Source organism: Gallinula chloropus (assembly GCF_964237585.1).
Source record: "Gallinula chloropus genome assembly, chromosome: 5".
NCBI lineage: Eukaryota > Metazoa > Chordata > Aves > Gruiformes > Rallidae > Gallinula > Gallinula chloropus.
This window is the reverse complement of record NC_140090.1, coordinates 10926281-10950861: the sequence shown is the minus strand read 5'-3', so window position 1 is coordinate 10950861 and position 24581 is coordinate 10926281. Positions and strand designations below refer to the sequence as shown.

At 47.8% G+C, this 24581-nt stretch overlaps 1 protein-coding gene across 4 annotated transcripts in view; it reads left to right on the top strand.

Annotated features, from left to right (window-relative positions):
- The window catches only part of KALRN (kalirin RhoGEF kinase), a gene marked incomplete at both ends in the record, with an annotated part of 502255 nt that overhangs the window by 474229 nt on the left and 3445 nt on the right, over positions 1 to 24581 (top strand). For 3 of the 4 annotated variants that reach the window (XM_084264735.1, XM_084264736.1, XM_084264734.1), the window contains 10 exons: positions 69 to 316; positions 3571 to 3694; positions 5090 to 5149; positions 15888 to 15915; positions 16378 to 16549; positions 18669 to 18790; positions 20254 to 20385; positions 21046 to 21210; positions 22653 to 22731; positions 23911 to 24111. In XM_084264735.1, the coding sequence (XP_084120861.1) occupies positions 69 to 316; positions 3571 to 3694; positions 5090 to 5149; positions 15888 to 15915; positions 16378 to 16549; positions 18669 to 18790; positions 20254 to 20385; positions 21046 to 21210; positions 22653 to 22731; positions 23911 to 24111 (1331 nt within the window). Of the gene's footprint in view, positions 1 to 68; positions 1103 to 3570; positions 3695 to 5089; positions 5150 to 15887; positions 15916 to 16377; positions 16550 to 18668; positions 18791 to 20253; positions 20386 to 21045; positions 21211 to 22652; positions 22732 to 23910; positions 24112 to 24581 lie in introns of those variants that run through there. The other variant, XM_084264737.1, reaches the window with a different exon arrangement.

Here is a 24581-nt window from a genome sequence, read left to right as displayed (position 1 = left end):
GCTGCCCCAAAAAGGCAGGTTCCTCGGCGCTGCCTCCTCACCGATTTCTGTTGTGTCCGTTTTCACAGACTGATTTGGGAGGGTGCAATGGGACCTCTTCCATGGTGGTGATTAAGGATTACTATGCACTGAAGGAGGATGAGATCTGTGTGAATCAAGGAGAGGTGGTTCAGATCCTTGCGATCAACCAGCAGAACATGTTCCTGGTGTACCAGCCTGCAAACGACCACTCTCCAGCCGCTGAAGGATGGATCCCCGGCAATATCTTGGCTCCCCTCACTAAATCCGCTACAGATAATAGCGACGGAAGCATCAAGTAAGTGCCATGTTGGCTTCCCTGGGAGCACTATGTGGATTTTTTTGAGGAAATAATAAAAAAAAATAAACAAAAAAAAAAAAAATTAAAGAAGCCCAAATGGTAGGGAGTTCCTGCTGATTTTTATCTACAGTGCCATTGGAACAAGCTGAGTGGTCAATCCGCAGCATCGGGCAGCCGTGGTGGATAGCTTGGGTTTTCCTTATTTTCATTTTGTGGGGTTTTGTTTATACTTTGGAGAGAAATAAAACCATAGGTGGTTAAAGACATGTTTGCCGTTACACCATTTTACACCAACATGGACCTGCTTGGACTGGACTTATATTTATGTTGTATTAAGTTACTAATCTATATATTGGTTATAACAGCATCTAGCAAAAAAAAAAAACAAACCCCACAAAAAAAAATCCAGGCCCTGTGTTGGACTGAGGTTCACTTCTCAAGGAGGAGAGATTTTGTTGTCTATGGCAATTTCCTTGTACAGCTTGTATCTTTTTTATTTTGGTTTGTTTTTTTTTTCTGTTCGTAGTACCTTTTGTAATATATTTTTTGTTTGCAAGACCCTCCCCCCTCCCCCATCCAAGTACATTCCTGTATAAAGTATTTTGCACTATTTAAAGAAAAAAAAAGAAGAAACAAACTCATATTGATGAAGTCAGGTTGTGCAATATAATGAATAGTCGCAATGTTCATCATTGTACCTGTAATGTAACTAATTTTAAATGTACTATTTTAAATATGTAAAATAAATTTTCACCATGAGCATGTTTTAATGAGGTAAAAGAACTAGTTTGACCCTTTTTTTTGTTTGTTTGGTTTTGTTTTGGGTTTTCCTTTTGTTTATAACGTTTTGTTGCTTATTTAACAAATGTGTGGATATATATTTTTCTTTTCTGATTTTTAGAAATTTGTCAGTCTGAAATGACTAATGCAAGAAAGTGGTTTTTTGGTATTAAATACAGAAGGTACAACCCTCCTTTCAGTAATACCTGTTGATTTCTTTTAACATCTAAAATGACTAGATGGTAATGCATGGTGTATGCCACAAATTGTGTTACCTTACCCGAATGAGTATCTTAAGACGCAGAATTGAACATGGGGAAAGATTTTGTGACAGATTCACTAAAAATAATTTGATCTCTGCTGCAGTTTCAGTTAAGAGAAGTGATGACTTTACCTGTCAGTCAGTAATGAATGCTACTATGAATTGCATGTTAAGCCAAAGGAATTGCTTAGCACGTCTCCTGCACATCCGCCACGGCCATTCCGGGGTTCCTCTCTAACCACGATATGCAACCACGTGGCTGTACATTCATCTTCTCCTGGTGAAGACTGATTTCATGGCAGCTGTACAGTCAAAAGTCTGCATCAAATTATGTAGTCGTACGAATTGTTGCCAGGAAGGTGTAACAGAATTGAAAGACACGTGCACGGCACTTCTCTCTGTCTCACTGCAGTGAGATTTAAAGTCAAAAATCAGGCTTTCAGACTGAAACAGCTAAAACAGCCCTGAAAACAAAAAGATGCTTGAATAGTAGAAGTCCTGTGGGTAAAAAATGACCTGGAGCAGGTGTTATCTTCAGCCCAGTATAGTCTCCCAGATCATATTGACTAATTAATACAAGAAATAAAACTGTTTCTTCTGTTGTATGCAAAACATGTGGTCCAGCCAGTAGTGTTGGCACCGTGTATCATTTGATAGGTCAGGAAATCCATCAGCCACATCCTTGTCTCTTCCCATATCTTAAAGGAAAGCGTTAACAGTCCTAAAGTGTTGGATAACTTTCCCTGCTCTGCACATTTCATTTGGACCTCCCTCCAGAAACTCCCAAATACCAGCACCTACTGTCCACGTGCGGGGTGCTCCTCGTGCTCAAACATGACCGCCCTGTCTGCAAAACCAGTCGATGTGACCCAGTTCAGCCTTGTGTCAGTGGCTGTTAGTTTACTTTATCCTTTTTTTTGTTTGTTTTCTCTTTTTTTTTGGTTAGTTTGAGCCATTGTACAGCTCCCATCAGGTGCTGCAGTATAACCAAAAACCCGCTTAGGAATCAGCCGCAGTGTTCGCAGGGGAGCGTCGGCTGTGTGGGGCGTCCTTTGAGTCCTGCCTTGCTAACATACTGCGTTTTATTGGCATCGCAGGTGATCGTTGGATTTACATGCAACTTGCTTTGTAAAATGTCTCAAGGTACTGTAGACACCACGTGTGCCAAACATTGATTGGGCTTAGACATGCAAATCAAATTTGCATGACTTAAAGGTGGGCAGATGCTTTGAACCTAGATCCCAGCTCATCACACTGCTGTTTTGAGAGCTTTCTGCTTTGGACAACATACCTCTTCCCAAATCCACCCCCCTCCTTCCCACCACCCCCTCCCCCCACAACCTGTCCACTATTTAAACCAAAAAGAAATCGATATTAAGAACTGGTTTGGGGTGTTTTTTCCTTACTTTTTTTATGTATGCTTTGATATGCAATTTCTGTTGTTGACACGCCATTGCTCTTACAAAGGGTGAAGTGGTCTGTTGTTCTTTTTTCCAAGAGTAAGGTCTTAGAAGCAGTAATGAGGGCTGAAAAATGCACTGGAAATCGCAGCTGCTGCGATGCTAGCCAACAGCCATGGGCTGACTGATGTCCTCTAACAGGATTGGCAAAACCAAAGTGGAGGCTCTTGGTCTTGAGAGAGGCATGGCAGTCTAGGAAATTACTTATCTCTTGGAAAGTTAACCAGATGGCTCCTGTCTGTTGAGCTAGTCACGTTCTGAGCAACATGTAAGGAGCAACACCTTGAATTTCTCCATTTTCATTTATTTGCTCTACTGGGTAACCTATTAAGACCGTGCTCCCATATTTACATTGGTTTCACTGGTTTTAACCAACACGACCAAGGAACAAATTGACCTTTTCACTGTAGCAAAAATAAAATACATTTTGATTTGGGGCAATGCAAGACAAAGTCCCTAAAACCAGATGACCAAGTTCTTGTCACCTGCTTCCATCCTGGGCATTATTTTTTTCCTCCTGCTCCATGCATTTAAACAGCAAGTGCGGCGCAAACATCTGCTTCGCAGAACTGTTTGGTTTGGGGTTTAACTTCAACTCTCATTGCTCAGATGGGGATAGGCCTATTGCCCGTGGCTTTCACCTTCTAGGGAATTGCAGTAATCACAAATGTGGATGCTGGGTCCCCTTTCCAAGTCCTTCCTTCCTGCTATGATTTGCCGTTTGATTGCTGCGTTTTTTGGTACAACAGGAAGTCATGTTCATGGCATACCCTGCGCATGAGAAAGCGGGCGGAAAAGGAGAGCAGTGGCAAAAATGAAGCCAATGGGCCACGTAAATCCAAGGATATTCTGGGCAACAAAGTCTCTGTTAAAGTGAGTAAGGCCATCTGAAAGCTGTGTGCTGCTCTCCTGCTTCCCATCCTTTTCACCCCCTAGAGCATCCTCTCCTGAGAGAGGGAGGGGGCTGTGATTTTGGGTTTGGTTTTTGGTTTGTGGTTTTTTTTTTCTTTTTTTTCTACTTTAGTTATCTTTTTTTTTTATCTTCTTTTTTTTTTTTTTTTTGTAGTATCTGTTTTAGCAGGATTTTTGCATGCAAGATAAAATGCAGCCTTTGCAGTTTTTTTGTTTTCTTTTTCCTGGCATCCCACATGCAAGTAAGTAATCTTTATTTAAAAAAACAAAACCAAAACACCTACATATACATATATATATATAAGGTTAAATAACTGTTCCTAAAATTAGGACAAGAGTGATTGACAGCCCTCGAAGCTAGCCCAATCTGCAGCTCCATCAGAGGAGCTGCAGCAGTGAGAAAGCCGCTGGGTGAAGTGGATGAGTTTTCCTTAGGCTGGTATTTCACCACATCTTAAGAGAAGAGGTTCTCAACCTTGAGATGTTAAGATTTTTGGTCTGGGGAGATGGTCTCAATGACCTTTTTCTTTCCATATTATCAGACAGGGAAGAGATGCTGACTCGGTCTTGCCAGGAGAGGGTTTCGTGTGTGTGTGTCTGTGTGTGTGTGTGCGTCTGTGTCTGTCTCTCTCTCTCTCTGAGATCTCCCAGTATGGAAAAGGTTGAGAAGTGTGGGGCTAAGCTCCACCTCCTGCTCTGGGTACCTGACCACTGTGCTCCAATTCAGAGGATCCATCCCTATAAACCAACCGTGAAGCCTGCTCAGGACTAATCTGGGGCTTTCCCTCCCAGCCGAGGCAAGCAAACAACTCGTGATTTTTCACACAACCAAAGCCCAGCCTTGATTCAGGAAAGCACTTGAGCATGTCCTTTGGATCCACCCCTCTCCAGGAGAGCCTATGATTAAGTGTTTTCCTTTGCAGAGGCTTTCCATCTTGTAAGCCTAGTGCAATAGCCATGGCATGTGCAAAGGGAGGAACCCTGCTGCTGCAGCCCGGACACCCCTCACACCCATTGCACAGCCACCCTGCAGCCAGCTGGGGAAGGACTGGGCCCAAGGGCAGCAGTTGCTCCAGCATGGTGGCCACAGTTCTTCCTCCTCTTGCTTCCTTGCTGTTTACTACCTGAACGACTTGCAGAATCACTGCCTCTTCTCTGGCAAAAGCATGTCTTTGCCTTTGCTTCCCCTGTTTGGTCGTTGGATGTTGGTTTGGGTTTTGTTTAGTTTTTTAGAGCATTTTCTCTACTGTCACCCATTTCCATGCTGCTCACAACTCCTGTGCTGCTTTGCCCTGTCTAACCAATCTCTCTCCTAATCTCTTGTTCTCTTTCTCCCTCTTCATGCTGCCAAACAAGGAGACAAACAGCTCAGAGGAATCAGAGTGTGATGACCTTGACCCCAATACTAGCATGGAGGTAGAGACAATCATCCTTGTCATTATTTTTTCTTTCAAGAGCATGTGCCCGTTTTGAAATGCCTGTGCTGAAAGGGGAGCTGCTGGGTCTGTATCGCTCATGGACATATGCACCAATTAAGTGTGACTCACACAAAGCGCCAATTTTGGGTTTGCCAAGCAGTGAACTGGAGCTCGGGCTGCCTTTGTGATGGGAGCAGTGGAGGAAGCTGAGGAACAAGCTCCTGCTGAGCTGGAGGCTCACGTAGCCACCCTCAGTCACTCAGTCCCACCTGGGACATCATTCAGTGAAATGATAATGCATGTGTGGTAACTGCTGATAAACATCCCTGCTTTCTATATTAAAAACACTGCCCTGGCCATACATGCTGAACTTCTAGTCAGGCTTGTGTTATAAATCACTGGGGCAAATGCTGTTGCACCACAACTACTGTTTCAAGCTATCTAGAAGGTCAGAAAAGGCAATGTTTCTTTTTTCTCTGGGCAGTTGATGTCTCTCAGATAGTGGGGAATTAATTGCATTTCTAGAGAGGTGCTGAAGGTAAAACTGGTTGCATTAGTGTACCCATATCATGGACCAGACTGACACCCACCTTTGTGAGATATTACGGTACTCTTTTTTTCCCAGTGTGAAGCCACCAATTCTTGTGGAGGGGCCGAGACAGGTCTTTTTGAAAGATCCAGCAGGATCTTAAAATCATAAGAGTTACCTATCTGGTGCTTCTCAGTATCTTTTTGTGTATCGTAACCACACCAGGTTTTTGCATTCATTGTACCAAGGCTGAAAGAGCTTCCTGCTAAAATAGGGAAGGACAAAGTTTGGAGAGACTTAAGTGATTTTTTTAGAGATGGTGGGATGGGACATGGAGATCAGGAGCAGGTCATGGATGGGTGGGTGGAGACCAGGGATATCTGCATGTCCCAGGATGCTGTTAGCCAGGCTGCACTATAAAAATCCCACAAAAGAAAGCCAATCTTCCTCCTGGAGGAACCAAGAAAATAGAGGGAGAAGTTTATTGAGATGGACCACCTCGGCTATTAACCCAAAGGCTCTTTTATTTCAGTTGTGTTGGCATCAATAAACACATCCTTGAGAAGGGGTCATGCACTGATGGAAAGCTTCTGACCCAGCCTCCATCCTGGCGTGCTTACCACCAAAGCTGGGCTGTATCTGCATTTCCAACAAGGGCTTTCCCAGTCACAGGCAACGACAAGATGTATTTGTTGCAAGGCAGCACCCAGTTATTAGACATAACCCTGTAAACTTGAGATCACTGGAAATTGCCCTGTGGAGTAAAGTGGCTGAGATACAGGTACAATGTGTGGAGATGGGTCAGAGTCACAGTTCTTTCTGCAGAGGATTTCTGTGTTTTACTTTACTCAGTTGGAGGAAAACCAGATGTTTTGAAAATATTGGTGGAGCCCCTACGCTGTCAGCATTTGTAGTCAGCTCTGGCATGCTCCCTGTGGGTCTTTTAGTTTGTTTACTTATTTTTACCATGGTACTGTCTGCTGTTCTTGCTGGCTCCTCAGTTCAGGTGGTGAGACCCTTTCTGTTTAAACCAGAAGATGCTGATTTGAAATGTTGGCTGTGGTATAAATCTGCTATTGAAGGAGTAACTGTGTGCCTGGTATGTGACTCGATTTACACTCAGAAACCCCCTCCTGCCATCTCCCAGGTCCCTTACTGGAGGCAACAGTGTCATCATGCTACACTGCAGTCCCCAGGAGCCAGAATGCTCCTCATGGCCTGGAAAGCTCCAGTTTGCCACTGAGCAAAACTCTTTGAGACTGAGCAAATGTTTAAAATAGCAGAGGGAGAGAAAATGAGTGCAATTTGGGGGTGACTTACACCAATCTAAGGTGACACTGCCCTGCAAGGAGCAGCACAGCCTTCGTGATGGTTTTAGTACATCGGCAGCCCGGAGTGAGTACGGTCAGCTTGTTCAACCAGCTAGGAAATATTGTGAAAGAGGATTGCTGATACTCAGCAAACTCAGCATGGTCATCCAGAGGGAGCAGAGCAAGGGCAGATTGCTCATGAGGAGAACAGCCCTAGAAGGAGCCACAGTGAAGGTGAGTCTGGGGCATTCGCTACCAGAAGCCCGAGCCGTTCTCCCTTTGCCTTTATTAGGAATGGCTTAATGCTCATTTTTTTTCCAATTATGTTTTGACATTAGCTACACTAAGGCCTTGCAAGCAAAAGCCTTTTCTCATTAAAACAGAGGCAAGACAAAGATACTTCCATCACCAGAGCCCAGGTCAGGGCTTTGTGGGGATCTTCTGTTAAACAGCTGTGCTACTCATCCACCCCAACCTGTGTGTGCACTGAAAATCCACATCTCACCTGCTTTTCCTTTCCCTACTTCCATGTGGTACATCCCAGCAGAGACACTGGTGAGCGTGACAGTGTAACTGGCAACCCAAAGAAGGGGGAGACCTAAGCACCTGGCTCCATTGCTGATGGATTTTATAGGCACTGGGAGTGCAGTAGGAGGGCTGTGTCCCGGCCATCAACATCAGAGGTGAACGAGGCCCCCCTGTGTCATTGAGGTGGAGTCGTTGGTAGAGATCATTACAGCTGGGTAATAACAGGGCAAGTCACACGGCTTCTCTTACAGGACTGTCACCCTTGACATCCCTCTTCCTCCCATCCTGCCTGAGAACATGCACCCAGTGCTGGAAGAGACCAGCAGTATCTGCAAAGCAGCCGTATTAATTACTTGGAAATGTCGTTGCAATTTACTTCCAGCCTACTCACTGGGCAGGAGGTCTGTAGGCTGGTTGTAAGTATCCATGACGTCCCACAGCTACCATGTTCTTTCAGATGTAGCTTTGCCTGCTGTTTATAAAATACCACGTATCTGCACAGTGGATTCCAGATTTCTGAAGCATTTTACCTTAGTTTCAAGGGGAAACAGACAAAAAGAAATGTGGAGGACAAACACTGTGAAAGCAGGAAACTGAGATACTGGGTGACTGTTTCAAAAGAGCTAAAATGCCATTACGGTGATTTTGCCTACAGAAAGACATGCTGGCCCTGGAGGACTTCCCATGCATTCTAACTTTGACTAGAAAGAGTATCTCCATGGCTGTTTCTTTGCTCTTTATCAGTATGCAGTGAAAACCCATAAGGATGGAAATAGAGTTTCCCCCATCCCCTTCATTTTCTTCTTTGCACTGTTGTTTCACAAAACAGAAGGTGCAAGCTCACCTGTGAGGCATGTGAATGTAGGAGCAGGCACTTGAGGAGCAGGCACTTGAGGAGCAGGCATAGCCACGTGAGGGATGGGAGTAACCTATGTTTAAAGAAAGACCGGAGACTCCCTTTGTACATCTCTTTAGCTAATTGCACAGGGACAGGCAGCTCCACTTCTGGGAAGAAGGTGTATGCCCTTGTGAATTGCTAAATGTTGTCCACACCCAAGTCTGGGGTCCTGGACAATGAAGCAACTAATTGTCCTGCAATGCCATGTCGTAATGTCTGGCGGTGTTTTGATATTGCTGAAGGGATCAGAAGTCAACTGTGCATGTCCCATTGGGCTACCTCTCTTGTCCAAATGAATGTCCTTCCAGCAGTCAGAAGACCCAACTGAACTAAACCTCATTGAGTTCAGCAGCAGCTCTTCCAAGCTTTGGGGTGGACATCACATGTAGGGACCTGCAATGGCTCCAGACATCTTGTTTCACACAGCGTGACTGCAACTGGAGTGTGTTACATGTAATCCTGACTGACACACAGCTGTCTCTGAGTGTCTGGTGTCAGCTCCACTTTCTTAGCTGTGCACTGGAGAGATGGAGCCCAGGCCTGCCCCAAGTCAGTGGAAGTGTCATCATTAGATTAGCGAGCTGGGTTGTTGCCAAGGTATGTAAGTTGGGCTTCATAATCTATTTTCTTCAGCTATGACATTTTAGCCTGCAAAGAACTACTCAGAGACACTCAGATAAGCACGAGGAAACATCCTGTAGGGAAGATGATTTTGTGAGCACCCCCACAGTTCAAGTGGTTGAGTAAGTAATGGATTGGTGGCTACAGCATTGGCTCCAAGTCAACACTCAGCTCAGGCCAAGAATTCCCAAGTGCTTTAGGCAAATGCCTTCACTCCCTGCCTTGAGCTGTCCATTTCCAGAGCAGATCTAACACACTGTCTTTGCAAGGCCTCATGCAATACTGGTAAGAAAGCCTTTTCTGGCCTTTTAGCACAGTATGGGCAAGTACAATCCTGAGAACTTCCCATGTTTCTCAGGGGTGGTCTCCATGGGTGACCACAGTGCTGAGATCACCCAGGAAGGTGGCTCATCAGGTGTGATGTAGCCTGAGCTGGCAGTGCAGGTGCTGTGGTTTAGCTTTTGGAAAAGGAAGAAGTGACCTACTTCATCTGCAGGAAAAGGGTGGAGTGCTGCATCACATCGCTGGGAGCACCAGAGCCATCGCACTGCTACAGCCACTGAAGCATGCCAGCCTTTAGGGCCTCCCAGCAAGGACATGAGGAGGGCACAAGGACTTGTGCTTTGCACGGCTGCATGCACAGCAGTCAGTGTCCCATCTGGCTTCTCCATCAATCTCAAAGGCAGCTGAGCCCACCCATGCTGGGCGCCAGTGGGCCTTCCCCATCCCCACCTAGACACTCATCACGGAATCACAGAATCATAGGGGTTGGAAGGGACCTCAAGAGATCATTGAGTCCAACCCCCCTGCCAGAGCAGGTTCCTCAAGACAAGTTGCACTGGTTGGCATCCAGATGGGTCTTGAATATCTCCAGAGAAGGAGACTCCACAACCCCCCTGGGCAGCCTATCCCAGGGCTCTGTCACCCTCAACAAGACAAAGTTCTTCTGCATATTGGTGCAGAATTTCCTGTGCAATGATGCCATGGGACATTCCATCAGATCCCCTTCTCTGATTTTAAACTACATTTGCCCTTTGGCAGATCTCTCCACATGCAGTAGGACACTTAGTTGCTCCTTTTATCGAGAAATTTATCTTGTTAATTTGTGGGTTTTAGAAAGGGAGGAGGGGGAACACTCTGAACTTTCCCCCCGAAAGTCTCAACCTTGATGGAGTCAGATGGATTGCCAGATTGTTTCCTACAAATTGGAGTTGGCTTAATGCTTCTGTAACTCTTTTCCTGTTTTTTTCTTCTGAGAATCGTTAATTATTGTTCTTTTTGAGTGAGGGCGAGAGGAACATGCTGCTGACTCGGCTTCCAGTATGTGCCAGTGAGTCGATGTTTTATTGTAACCCAGCGCCCAAGTGCCGTGGAGAGTTTTCAGCACCGCCAGACGCTGTCACGGAGTAAACGTGCCCTCTGCTGTTTGGCTAAAGCACGGGCCTTGTTCCAGAGGGCCTGGTTTGCAGCCTGGCCTCGCGCTCCGGGGAAAAAGTACTCTCTGGTTGTGATGCTCTCCCTTAAATCGGGCCTGAAATGTGGCGTGGGAAAGATCTGGGCATCCACAGGTTCCCACCACATCATGTGTGTCTGTGCGGGGTGGAGAGGGAGTCTGGGAAAGGTGAGGAGCCCTCGGAGGCAGCCGAGCTGCGCCTGTGGCCGTCGGCACTTCAGAGTGGCCTCTCGCTCCCCCCAGGTACAGCCTGTGCACAAGTGACTGAGAAGCTCCTGTTAAGGATTTGGACAGTCGGACTCACTGTGCAAATGGACTTTGCTGCTACTGGAGAGCAGCGTAGGTGAGAGGGACTGGAGTCCTGAGGGACAGCAGGATGACCGTGAGCCAGCAATGTGCCCTTGTGGCTAAAAAGGCCAGTGGCATCCTGGGGTATATTAGAACGGGGGTGATTAGTAGGTCAAGAGAGATCCTTTTCCCCTTCTACTCTGCCCTGGTGATATATACCTGGAATATTGTGTCTACTTCTGGACCCCTCAGTTCAAGAAGGACATAGGACTCCTTGAAAAAGTCCAGTGCAGGGCCACCGACATGATGAAGGGAGTGGAACACCTTCCTTATGAGGAGAGGCTGAGGGAGCTGGGCCTCTTTAGCTTGTAAAAGAGGAGGCTGAGGGGTGACCTCATTAATGTTTATAAATATGTAAAGGGTAAGAGTTAGGAGGACAGAGCCAGGCTCTTCTCAGTGATGGGCAGTGATAGGGTAAGGGGCAAGGGGTGCAAGCTGGAGCATAGAAGTTCCATGTGAATGTAAGGAGGAACTTTTTCACTGTGAGGGTGACAGAGCACTGGAACAGGCTGCCCAGACAGGTTGTGGAGTCTCTTTCTCTGGAGACATTCAAACCCTGCCTGAATGTGTTCCTGTGTGATTTAGTCTGTGTGATCCTGCTCTGGGAGGGGGGTTGGACCAGATGGTCACTGGATGTTCTATGATTCTGCTGCTTTTCTATCTTTGTAATGTGACCTTAATGAACCAGGAAAAAAGGTGTCCCAGTACTGCAAATAATGACTTGCTGGATGCTGCATCTGTGCTGCATCTAAAGCCTGGCTGTTACACCAAGTTATGCTGGAGCCATTTGGATCTAAGCCCCAATGATCCCTGCAGGTCCCCGTGGCATTCAGGTACGTACCTCATGCCAATCTCAGTGTGAGCCCCGAAGCAGCACAGGCTGGGGGAGGGAGAAGCGAAGTCTAGTTCTGGCTTTTTCATTGAATAATCCTGAGCCACCCTCTCATTTCTTTATCTCACCCCCCTCCCTCCAGCTGTCTTTGGTCAGTGATAGACCCCCACATCACTCAAGCAGAGGCTGTTTCATGGTCTGCCTTTGTCACCCTGGGTGGGGTTTCCATTTTTAGCCATTGTTGTACTTGCAACAGAAACTCGCCTGGCTGCGGGGGGAGCTTTACAAGTTTTCACTGACCCTGGACCAACCCACAGGTATTTCATGCAGTGGAAAAAACAGCAAAATCAATCTCATTTCAACTGAATTTATGCTCCTAGAAAAAACAGCTGGCTGGGTTTCTTACCCGAGGAATGACTGCATTGCTGACCGAGTTTCACCCCGCAGGGGTTGTGTTTGGCTGGTGCAGACTGACACTAGAAATGACGTGAGAAGTTTTTGTGTTGGGTAGCTCTGTCCCCATCAGTTTGCTCGCTTGCAGGCCAGGCCAGCCAGTTTCCTGAGATTTCTTCAGGGAGCCCTTGGCAGCATGAGGGCCCAGGTCACCCTTCCCTGCTCCTGGCCACTGTGGCCAGGGATGTTCACCTGGGTGGGCTGTGAGATCCTCCTTCAAACCACTACAAGAGTGAGTGTGACGTCAGGGCTGAGCCTCATGCTGCTTTTTGGAGAGGAGAAAAGTGGAACTCCACAAAACCCACGTAAGCAGCAGGGTTTCCTTCCCCCCACCCTGTGACCTCAGAGCAGTGTGGGGCATTCCCTGTGGGGGTGATGTGCAGAAGCCAGTGTGCCTTGAGCTGCCCCTGCAAAGACCACCGCTGCCTTTGCTCCCCAGGGCGAGCAGGGCCTGGAGCACAGGGAAAAACACGTTCAATAGGGTAACCTTTCAACTCTTTTCTATGAAGGAAGCGTTGGGAAGAGTTACCTGCATGGATTCTGACAGCTTTTCCAGCCTTTTGCACACACCATCGTTTTCAAGGGTCTCCAGGAGGTGCTTGGCAAGTCCATCCATGGGGGAAACCAGCCCCAGCACTGACAGGCAGCTCTACAGGCAAGGGGTGCCTGAGCACCCATCCTCCAAGGGCATTCCTGGAGCTTTCCTCCCACCCACAGGGATTAAAAATCTATTTAGAAAATGAAGACATGGTTCTCCAAAGGTCTTGCACTTAATCTGGAAGGATTCCATAGAGTCTGCCATCTCCTGCTGTCTCCCCATAGCCTGGAAAACGGGGCGGCCCGCTGAGGGAAGCAGCAAAACCCCCGGGACCTGGAAGCGGATGCACGAACCAGCAGAGCTGGCTGCTGGCCAGGGATCTGGACATGAACCTTTGCTTTCCTACTTCTGCCCTTCTCACCCCACCATTTGACCCTCTCCCTCCTTCAACGCAGACCAAATCCCATTCCCTAATTAGGTGATGTATTAAATCACTTCGGTCGCACTTCAGCATTCTCCCAGACAGGCTTTTCTTTTTGCCTTTGCTTACAGTAGGCAAAAGCTGCTCCGTGGGAGTGTTGTTAGGTAACATTTTATCCGTTAACAGATGAAGTTTTAGCAAAGGAAATGTGAATTTGACCCAGAGACTCTTCCACATTATTTAGCTGTGGTAATTTGTGATATTCCCATGGGGAGGCAAGGGGAAAAAAAATGGTAAGGCAATTATTAGAAATGATTGTGCCTTGGAAGTCATTAGAAACGCAGAGTTATTTATTTATAGCTATATCCATTACCTTCATTATTGTAGCTGCACCTTCTAATTAATCCTTTACAGTTGTAAAATTAATATAAAGTGTTAGGAACGTTTCCTTCTCCTGATCTCTAATCCCACAAGGAAATCAGCGAATAATAAGGGAGTTTAGTGGTCACTGCAGGGAAGGAAGGGGAGCGCTTCAGATTATAGATGTGTGAGCCAGAAACTACTGAAATGAAGATGTATTAGTGCAAATGAGCTGATGCCTGGGGCTGCCCAGCTGTAAGTACATGGGCTCATGGAGAGAAAAGCAGCAAGCGATGGTTCTCCCACAGAACGGCTTCTCCTTCCTTCACTGTGTTGTGTGAGCAATACAACTCGATCACAAAGATCCATCTCTCCTTTTCCACATGCACAGGTGGGACAGAGATGTTCTTCTTCATCCAGTACCCTCTTGTGCCCCGATTTCTTCCTGCCCACAGGATCCAGGGGGTTGTATATGGGTCGCTGTGGAGCAGCAATTGCTTGCTTTGAGCCCCTCACCCTCTTGGAGGCTCCCAGGGTGGCTGGCTGGACATCCATATGCTGGTGTCAGTGCCCAGCTGTGTCCTTCAGATGAGGCTTTGTGCTTCCCAAGTGAAACCAGAGCCAGGAGGTGCAGCTGGAAGGAGTGAGACAACTCGATACCCAGAGAGCCCAGCTGGTTCCCTCGCGCACTGACACTCCTGCCTGCCACGCCAAGCCATCCCATCGCAGGGTGGCACGCTCTCCCATCCCCTCCCCACAGCAGAAGTGCCTCCCAACATGGCTTTAGAAAAAAAAGAAGCAGCCCTAAATATGGTAATAGTCCCCCAAAAGTCCTCTCCAGGGTTGTAAGCAGAGGTTGGCTCCTTCCAGGATGCCAGGAATGAAACATTTGAAACCTCAGACATCTTGGGAGCATCTCAGAGTCCAAACCATCAAGCTTTTGCCCACCAGGTACAGACCTTTGGGACTGACTGGCTATGTGGTAGGAACTGAAACCTCTCTTGCACAGAAGCAGCTTATTTCTGAAACCCAGAGTGTAAAGCGCTGGTATTGACTGGTGGTTTCAGCTGCTGCCACAAACATTGTGTTCTCTGTAGGTGTGCCCTGAAGAGTCCAGTTCTGCATATTGGTAGGACCAAGAGTAGTCTCCATCTCAGATGGTGAGGAATTTGTTGACATAAGGCTTGTTTCTATGGGGAAAAAATGAAGTCCATGTTATGGCTGGTTCATTTGGCCTTTCTGGTGGTGGGAGAGTAAAGCATCCCCTGAGGTGTCAGTGCTGGTGCCAGAGGTTTTTCTAGGGCTACAAAACCAAACTGAGCCTGACTATGCTCAAGTGCCTCCTTGAGCAGCAACCTGAGCCGTTCACCTTGGAAAACTATTTATAAAGCCAAAATATAAATAGAAATCTTGAGGTATCTATGTTACTTTGAAGAGTTATTGCATCTGCTTTGTGGCCTCGTTTCTGAGCCACTTCAACAACTCCAGTCAGCTTTGGCAGACCGTGAATTAGGTCACTGCTTCATTGGCATCCTTCAAAATAGCTCTGCAATAGATAGTAACAAAGATATTTAAGGCGAGATAAACCCCACTGGTCTTTATGGTGCTTGATATCAAATTTGGACAGCAAGGCTTTATGAGATTATTAAAACAGTGATTGAGGCTGAAACCTCAATACCATTGTACACCACTGCATGGTGAGGCTTGGTGCTGTGTGTGAGAACTTCCTGGCGATGCCTTCGCTATTCCCAGCTCTGCTTCCAGGGTTACGTGAGGTATTTGGCATACACAGGGCATGGTGAGACAGTAGCTTTTCAAGTCTTTTTCTAACAATATCAATTAATTACTCAGTTTATCTAAGCCCAGTTTCAAGTTGGAAAGTTTCCAGCAGTCCAGCGACGTGAGGGAGACTTCACACGTTGTGACAGATGGAAAGCTGTTGCAGGACTGATACGTGTCAGCAGGTGAAAAGGCAGCAGTACTTTCAAAGGTTCAGCGCTTTACCCTTTTTCCCTGAAGCTGAGCAGAAGTTAAAAGACATTTCCCCAACGCTGGTTAGTGCCCAGAGACACCCCAGGAATGGATGTGGAGCCAGGTGCAGGGGGGCACAAACCACCTCCAGGAAGATGAGTTAATGGCTTGAGCGTTACCACCTGAGTAAAGAGAGAATGGGTCCATCTCCTCAGCCGCAGTATTGTACCTGTTACTTGGGATGCTCTATCAGAGTTGAAGAAGGCATCGCTTTTATTTGCTTTCTCAGCTGTGCACAAGCTTGTTGACTGGTCACTAGAGCTTGCTGTGTCTCCTGGTTGGTAGAGGTTGCTTGTAGCCACCAGTCAGTGCTTCGGTGGTTCTGGTATGGTTCACTATGGTACCTTGTGATGCCAGATGTCTTTCTGTCACTGTCCAGAAAAATAAATGCTTTTATTTCTTTGTATTTTTCAGATAATCAACCCCAATTTCATTCAAGAAGGTGAGTTAAGGCCAGCTGTGTCATGGCTGGCACAGGGGGTCAAATCAGCTGCTGTGATTTGCTCCAGTGAAGCAGCATGCTCTGCATCCACCAGCACTTCCAGCAAAGGCAGATCTTGCTGCTCGATCCCCAGGGAAAGCTGGCTGCCTGCTGGCTGCTTGGCTCTGACAGCCCAAGGACCACAGGCAAGGTTGAAACCCCCAAACCTGCCTTTACAAAGTCTCAGCCTACTGCCAGAGCACAGGCAAGGGGACAGGCAGTCCCTGCTGCCTCCATCACTGAGACAGAAACACCTGTCTTTTAGTAGAGGGGGACAAAATCCCAGGGCCCTGCTTGGGACCCAGATCCCATAGTCAGCCCTATGGTGCATTCTCTAGGCTTCTATGGGGGAACATCCTTGCCTGTTGATTAAAAGGTGTCGTGTGTGTGTGTGTGTGTGTCCATGTTGGGTTTTTTCCCCAGTGGCTCCAGAGTTTCTTGTGCCGTTAGTGGACATCACCTGCCTGCTCGGTGACACTGTGATGCTGCAGTGCAAAGTCTGCGGACGGCCCAAACCAACAATAACCTGGAAAGGACCAGATCAGAACATTCTTGACAATGACAACAGCACAGCCACTTACACAGTGTCATCCTGGTAAGGTTCTGCCTTTGGACACCAGCATAGCTGGTCACGTTGCCCTCCAACATGGTCAGGGTACAAGGCTCATCAGAAGTGCCCTCAGTCGAGTCTGGCAGGGTGTACTGGCACATTGCTGCACCATGTGTCAGCTAGACAGGGTCAGATTTGGGGCTTGGGTAGCTCTGTGTTCTCCCAAGCGGGCACAGGGCATATCCACAGAGCGTGTTGCTGGCACACATGAGATTGCTCCAACCGACCTCCTGGTCCAGAAGCAACTAATGCTTCTGACATATCAGTTTGGCTAATATTGCCTGGGACTCCTCTGCTTGAGTGTGATGCCACGCTCACTGTTGGTAGGAACAAGGATCTGAGCAGAGCAAACCCTCAGCACCTTGCACTGCCCGTATCTCACCGGGCTTTTCTCATTTCATGGGCAGCGGTGGTACCTGCTCCTGCAGTTTTCCTGAGCCTTTCCTCAGCTGTTCCTAAAACCCCTCCATGTTTTCCCGGGATGGCTACATCTGGCTGTGCTTGGGCAGAAAGGTATTTGTCACGATGTTCTCAGCCTGGATAGGGACGAGCAGGAAAACCATCTTTACAACAAGCTCTGGGAAGATCCCAAAAGACATGGAGTTGAATTCAGGTCAGACACCAACCTGCTGCTGGATGCTCATCCGCAGCTTATGTAAGTGATCTGGGCCAGACTGTGGTAGAAAGCTGCAGGAGGCAAGCTTTCATGCAGACTTTTCAGCACTTCTGGTGCAGGCTGGGATGAATCCAGGGAGGACGAAGTCACTGAAAGTTAAAAATGAACACTAGGAGAGAAGGGATCTTTCATGTTCAATAGAAAACAAAATTACATCTGATGAAGAGCTTCCCTCAGAGACCATTGGCTTGTGCAGCTGCCCCAGAACACCCAAAATTGTCTTTTTAGCCATTACTCAGTAGGTCTCTTTGCCTTATCTTCAGGCTTCTGGCTAGGGCTGGGATGGGAAGATATTTCCATACGGGGTTCTGCTTTCCATCACGGCCTTTCGCCTGCATGTCGGCTCTCTGTGCACTATCAGCACTTGCATTGTCTTGTTACTCCTATTTATTTTTCAGGGAAGACGCTGCCTGCCAAGTAGAGGCCCAGCAGATCAGTGGCTGCCTTACAAATCTTGCTGGCACGAGGGTCTGGGTTGCGGGGGAAGTGGATATTTCTGTCCTGTTGTAAACCAGCATAGTCAGGCCGGCAGGAGCCGTGGTGTCCAGGCAGTTACACCAGCAGGCATGTCCTTCTGCCGTTTCCCATAGATTACACGATCACAAACAAGTTTAGTTTTGCCATCAGGAGAATTTATTGTCAGCTCTAAGCTGAGTCCCCAGTACAGCCAAAGCAGTTGCACAAGCAAAATCCTTTAATTCAGGCAAACTCCCTTAAACTGCATGCTGAAGACTGCAGTGGGCAGGCCAAAGCGACTGTGTACAGTCCTGCTATAAATTCAGCTGTTTATTGGCTCAGACTGGCCCAGAGACTGAGTGCCTCTCAGTAACTCAGCGCTGGCATTCTTCACCCCTAGCTGTTGTGAGATGTCCAGCTGTCTGACCGGGGACCCGGTGGCCTCATTAGATCAATGGCACATGCTCCAGGGGTCGGAAGCTTCCCAGAAATGTCAGGCACCCTGCACTGCCTGACTGCCTTCTGCATCTGTGGGAAGGCTGATTTGTCCAGCATGTGTTGGACTTCACTGCAAAGGCACAGCAGCCCAGCAACTCCGGAGACAGGAAAGATGTGCCTGGGGAAGTCTTTCCTGATACATGGAGTCTAAGCATCCAGCTCTGGACAGGCACCGCAGATGTTCAGCCCTTGGGCTTTGCTTCTGCTTGAGTGATCCTTCCCCTTGTCCTCCAAGGTCATAGCAGGCAAGTAGATTTGCCTGGCAGGGAGTTTGGACCATTCTGCACCAAGGTTTCGTTCACAGCCTAATCCCAACACAGGGAGGGGTTGTACCGGATTGCTGGGGAATCTCCTTCAAGTGAGTGACTGGGCTCTGTCTGCACCCGTGTTTGGGATGAGGCAGGGCAGGAACTGGTGTGAAAAGTGTCAGCAAGTGAAGCAGTGTTCTATAATCTGGGCTTCCTGCATCCGCAGCGACTCCGGGGAGCTCACCTTGAAGATCTGCAACCTGATGCCTCAGGACAGCGGCATTTACACCTGCGTGGCAACCAATGAACATGGAACCGCATCAACCTCCGCCACCATCAAAGTTCAAGGTAGCCCATCTGGCCTTCACACGGGTCGTTTTTCCCTTGGTGGGGGCTGGGAGGGCACAGGAATAGCCAGGGCAAAGGCAGCCAGGCGTGGAGCTGTGCCTGCTGAGCTGAGACGTTAAAATCACACAACCGCTCCTCAGCCGAGACTCCCACTGGTGGTTGAAGGCATCGCAGGCTCTCTGTGCTTGATTAAGTCATCTGATCGTAAGCATCGCATCTGGGAAATGCTGTGGTGCTTGTTCCACTCCTGCATACTGCTCGCAGTGCTGCTTCCCGGGGGCTCGGTAGGGTTGGCTGGGGGGATGATACCCTGCTGCCTGCAAGGAGCTCTGGGCTTCAGAGCCTGCCTGGAGCAGGGGCACCTTGTGACCCAGTGACACAGATTTTCAGCTTTCTCTTCTCTGTGGGGGACAGAGGAGGCGAGAGCAAGGCTTGGTCTCGGTGAAGTGTTCTCTAGGGACTCAACTGGAAAGCATGTCTGAGCCTGAATTCTCAGCACTGTAATTAGTGTCCCATCTAATTGTAACGAATATGAAATGATGGGTTGCTGTTCATGACCTCCAGCTCTTGGAAGGGATCTGTTAGCATGAGAGATGAAGGGTACCTGCTGTGTTGAAGGGGATGGCACAGAGATGAACATCTAAGTGGTGACTTACGGATGCAGGAGTGTCACAAGCATTTAGAAGTCAAATTGTTTGGTCTCTCAAGCTGCCCTAGAGGTGTAATTTCCCCAATTTATCCAGGCAATTTAGTGGCTGCACCAACTGCTCCTGTGCTGAAGGGAGCCCTGAGCAAAACACAGAAGAATTACCAGTCATTTGTCAGTCTGTTGCCAAACACACCAAGTGCCATACACAGAGATGCACTCCAAATGCCTTGCTTGTGTTGTTTTTGGACCCTTCCAGGATAACTGCCTCCCCACCTCTAGCACCTCACTCACTGCTTGGTGAGGTCCATGGGAATATTTGGTTTCCTCAGTTCCATGGGCTCTGCATCTAGTCTTGAGCTGGAGCAAAATCTAGCAGGAAAAGGTGGCAGTAAGGAGGCTGCCTCCACAAAGAGGTGCCTTTACAGCAGCCCAGCTCACACAGATCCTCTGCTTCCAGGGGGTGATTCTCCCGGCCCTGGGCATCACAATGCAGCTGACCACTAGCTGTGAGCACGAAGAAATTGCCCCTGTGCTGTTGTGCTGTGAGACCATGTCAAGGCAGCGGGGCTTGCAAGCCGTGCAGTTCTCTCCTAGCTGCTAGCATGGAGTATCAGACCCTCAGCTGTAGGTGAATGGGACCATGACACTGCCTTGCTTCTGGTTGTGCTGGTAACCCAGTGTAAACCAGAGCACTCCCTCTGCAAGGCATATTTGCTGCATAGTGACCTCACGTACCTGATACCTGACCTGTGGGTTAAAGCAGTAGCTTTTGCTGACGTGATGCTGGACTCAGTGCTTTTTTCCTCTTCCCAAGGTGTCCCAGCTGCCCCAAATCGCCCCATTGCTCAGGAGAGAAGCTGCACCTCTGTGATCCTTCGCTGGCTACCCCCTTCCAGTACAGGCAATTGCACCATTTCAGGCTACACCGTGGAATACAGAGAAGAAGGTAAGTGGTTTGAGCTGGGAGAATGACAATGAAGGAAGTCTCCTTTATGGCACAACAAGTCACAAAAGCATCCTTGCCATCACTGTGGTGCCACTAGCTGTTGCTCACAGATTGCAAAGTCTAAGGCCAAAAGAAGCCCTTATGTCATCCAGGCCAGTTTCTCCTATATTTCAGATACGTCTGTCTCCTCGTCATGAATAGCATGTAAAGCATGCTGAACTAAAACATGTCCATTCCCCCCAGTATTTCTGCTACAGATTCTTTCATGATAGACCTGTCATCAAATCAGCTCTCTATTCCTGTCTTAGCATGCTGCCCTGAGACATCACTTGTAGTACACAGCTGCAGCCACAGCCAGACTGCTGGAGAGATCAGCCTGTCCCTGGGCTGTGAGTTTTTCATCACTATCGGTTGACTGAGGGGCATTTCCCCCATCGCCCACTTAGCCAGACTGAAAGGTGGCTGCAACACAAAATAGCTTCCTGTGGTCCAGTTCTGGTCTAACAAATACATCAGTCTGCCATAACGCTGCCTTATAAAAACACTGTGGATGGTAACCTCCCAGGGTGCTGTGTGATTTGGGCAGAGAAAGCTTCTGCTCGGAGTTCACTATTGAGACTGTTTCCTTCAGCTCTTCTTCCCTCTCACCATAAAACACAGGCTCACAGGTCTGGCAGCAGTCTGTAGCCTCCACTTTGGACACGTACCTTGTCATCGAGGACCTGGCCCCAGGCTGTCAGTATCAGTTTCGAGTGAGCGCCAGCAATCCCTGGGGGATCAGCTTGCCCAGCGACCCATCCGAATTCGTGAGGCTCCCAGAGTACGGTGAGTGGGCACGGCGAGGAGGGGTTGATGCACACAGGTGTATGTGTACCTGTATGGCTAAGAGAGCCAATGGGATCCTGGGGTGCATCAGGAGGAGTGTGGCCAGCAGGTCAATGGAGGTGATCCTCCCCCTCTACTCTGCCCTGGTCAGGCCCCAGCTGGAGTATTCTGGCCAGTTCTGGGCTCCCTGGGATAAAAAAGACAGGGATCTCCTGGAGAGAGTCCAGTGGAGGGCTACAAAGATGATTAAGGGCCTGGAGCATCTCCCCTGTGAGGAAAGGCTGAGTGAGCTGGGACTGTTCAGCCTAGAGAAAAGAAGACTAAGGAGAGAACTTATTAATGTTTATAAATATCTTAAGTATGGGATGCAGGGGGAATTAGCCAGCCCCTTTTCAGTGCTCTGTAGAGACAGGACAAGGGGCAATGGCTGCAAGTTGGAGCACAGGAAGTTCCGCACCAACATGCGGAAGAACTTTTTCACAGTGAGGGTGACAGAGCCCTGGGACAGGCTGCCCAGGGAGGTGGTGGAGTCTCCTTCTCTGGAGATATTCAGGACCTATCTGGACGCCTATCTGTGCAATATGAGCTGGGGAGCTGCTTTGGCAGAGGGGTTGGAGCCGATGATCTCTCGAGGTCCCTTCCAACCCCTATGATTCTATGAATCTTCAATAAGTCCCGATAAAAACCTTGACCCTGGACCTTGCAGGAATAGGACAAGTAGCCTGGGAGATGCGCAGAGCCCAGCTCCTGCCCCTACAAGGACTTTTCATGCCTGCTTCTCTGGCAGGACTCACAGCCTCCTTCAGTCACAGCAGCTATTGCAGTTCCCTAAGAGGTCCCTGCTTTCCATCCCAAGACCATTTCTTATCTTTACCTCTGGGTGATGGGCTCCATGTCCTGCCTGGTGTCCTCCCCGGTGTCTGCAAGTCAGCTTGCAAATCACAACCCCCCCAAGTAATGCAGCCAGCACAGGAAGGCTGTGAAGGAGGCCATCCCCCAGCACGGTGCTGCAGAAATTTGGGGCAGAGCTGGCCCACAATGGTGCTGTGAGCAGAGCCCACATTTCCCCATGTTTTAGTAGCTCCAGTCCAGAACTAGGTTTTGGGTAGCCTGTGGTGAGTGAAACAAGAGCTCCCATGGCATAGCTCTACCTCCCAGTGACAATCAGACATGCCCTTAGACTGTCTGTGTGGACCTTTACAGCCCAGAACTGCAAGGAAAGACCTGAATCCACCTTATCCATAACTTTCTCTGGGGAGCTCTGGCTTTTAGCAGTGCAACACACTGGAGCTGTGCCTGAGCAGTATGAAACTGGGCTCCCAGTGCTAATGTTCACTGGCTTAACAAATCCAATCTCCCTAAATTTTAAAATACGCAGTTTTTACAGTCTAGACAAAACTGTTAACTTTCTGCTTTCTTAAATGTGCTTTGTTCTCCCAAAGACTCTGCAGCTGATGGTGCCACTATTTCATGGAAGGAGAACTTTGACCTCGCTTATGCAGAGCTGCATGAGATTGGGAGGTAATATTAACCGTGCTTATCGCTCCGATAATACACCAAAACAATGGCTCAAAGCTTTTTCCTTGGGAGAGAGTTTAGGTTGCTTTTCATTAATTAACTTGAAAGCTGCTGCTCCTTTCAGAGAGTGCTGCACGTTAAGCATTGATTAAAACACAAACCAGTTAAAATACTGATCTTTCTTTTTCAAGATGGGTTGTAATTTGAACAATTAGGTGGCCAAATCTCTGACAACCACTGCTAGATCCTGCTGGTATCTGTGCTGTCATCTCTGATTTGATGTGAGCTTTTGACGTCAGGACAATTTGGTGAGTCTAGATAAGCTTAACCTCAAAGACTGAGTTTGCTGAAGCACTTAGGCATGTGACTGACTTAAATCACATGCCGAAGCGCTTTGCCAACTGGGACAGTCAGTTGAACAGGAGCCTAAGTCAGGGCTGTGCACACTGCCAGCTGTCATCCCCCTGCACAGACAACAGATAAGGGGCATGCACACAGTCCAGGCTCCTGCAGTGAGTCCTTCAGCTCAGAGTTCAGAGGCGTGATTCTGGGGCTGAAAGGACAGGAGCCTCTCTGGTTCTGCAGAAAGAAGAGTGATGTATTAATACGAGGCTGAGTTCAGCAGGTGGTTTCACTGAGTTTTACTTTCAGGAGTGGTACTAGGCAGCAGTCTGTATGAATTTCCTAAATGCTTTCACACCAGCTTTTTTTGTCATTTACTTACTGTGTGCCTGTAGCAGTGAGCCAAACCGACAGGTTAGCGATGATTTAACAAGGCTTCCCTTTTAGCTGTCTCAGAAAGACAGGGCTCTTTATTAAAGCTGTGGGAGAAGGGAGACCCAGAGATTGAAAAAAAACACCAAAAGAGAGAACCTGTAAAAGTGGCAGCAAATTGAACCCAGGGGAGATTGTTAGAGGACATCAGCATGGCTGCACAAAGCAAAGTGACACCGTTTGCTCTCTGTGTTTGCTAATCCCCCAAGAACCTCAACACCCAGGGTAAGAGACAGAGGCTCTTTGTTGGGAAAGGTTATGAACAACCAGTTAAATCTTATTCCTTGTGAAATATTAACGCGCCGAATCAAATAACACTTTGAAAATCAGTGTGTTACTGCACTGGAAACTAAGTGTGATTTATTCATGAGGCCCCTTCATTATTATGTTGTGGGTTTTTTTTTTCAGGGGGCGATTCTCCATAGTAAAGAAATGTGTTCACAAAGCCACCCGGAAAGACGTTGCTGTAAAATTCATTAGTAAAAAAATGAAAAAGAAAGAGCAGGCAGCACACGAAGCAGCTTTGTTACAGCACTTACAGCATCCTCAGTACATCACTATCCACGATACCTACGAGTCTCCCACTTCTTACATCCTGGTTTTGGAGCTGTAAGTACCTGGAGCTTGAATTCAAGTGCCTGGGTAGGAATTATTGCCTATTAAAGCCAAGGACAAAATTCAGTCTGACTTCAACGGGACAAACGTTTCATCATCTGTTCTCTATCGATTGTGACATCAAATGCAATAGCCACTTTCTGTAGAGTTTCCTCTGCTTTTTCTTTACAGTAAATAAGATTCAGTGGGACAAATAAAGGTGACTTTTGCTCTGGTGAACTTGGGTAATTTGTGTGAGTAGTTAGTTTGTCCCACTGAGCAGCATCAGATTGATTTAGGCAGTTTTGTCCACTTTTTAGAGTAAAAGTGTTTCAGCTAGATTGAAGCCTACCTTGTTCTAATACTTCTTGGTGACAAACCTATGTAATGGCCATGTTTGCCCCAGTAAGGAGAAATAGCAACCAAGAGCCAAAACGCTTCTTTGTTACAGTATATCCAACCAAGAATATCTGGGCTATTTGTTT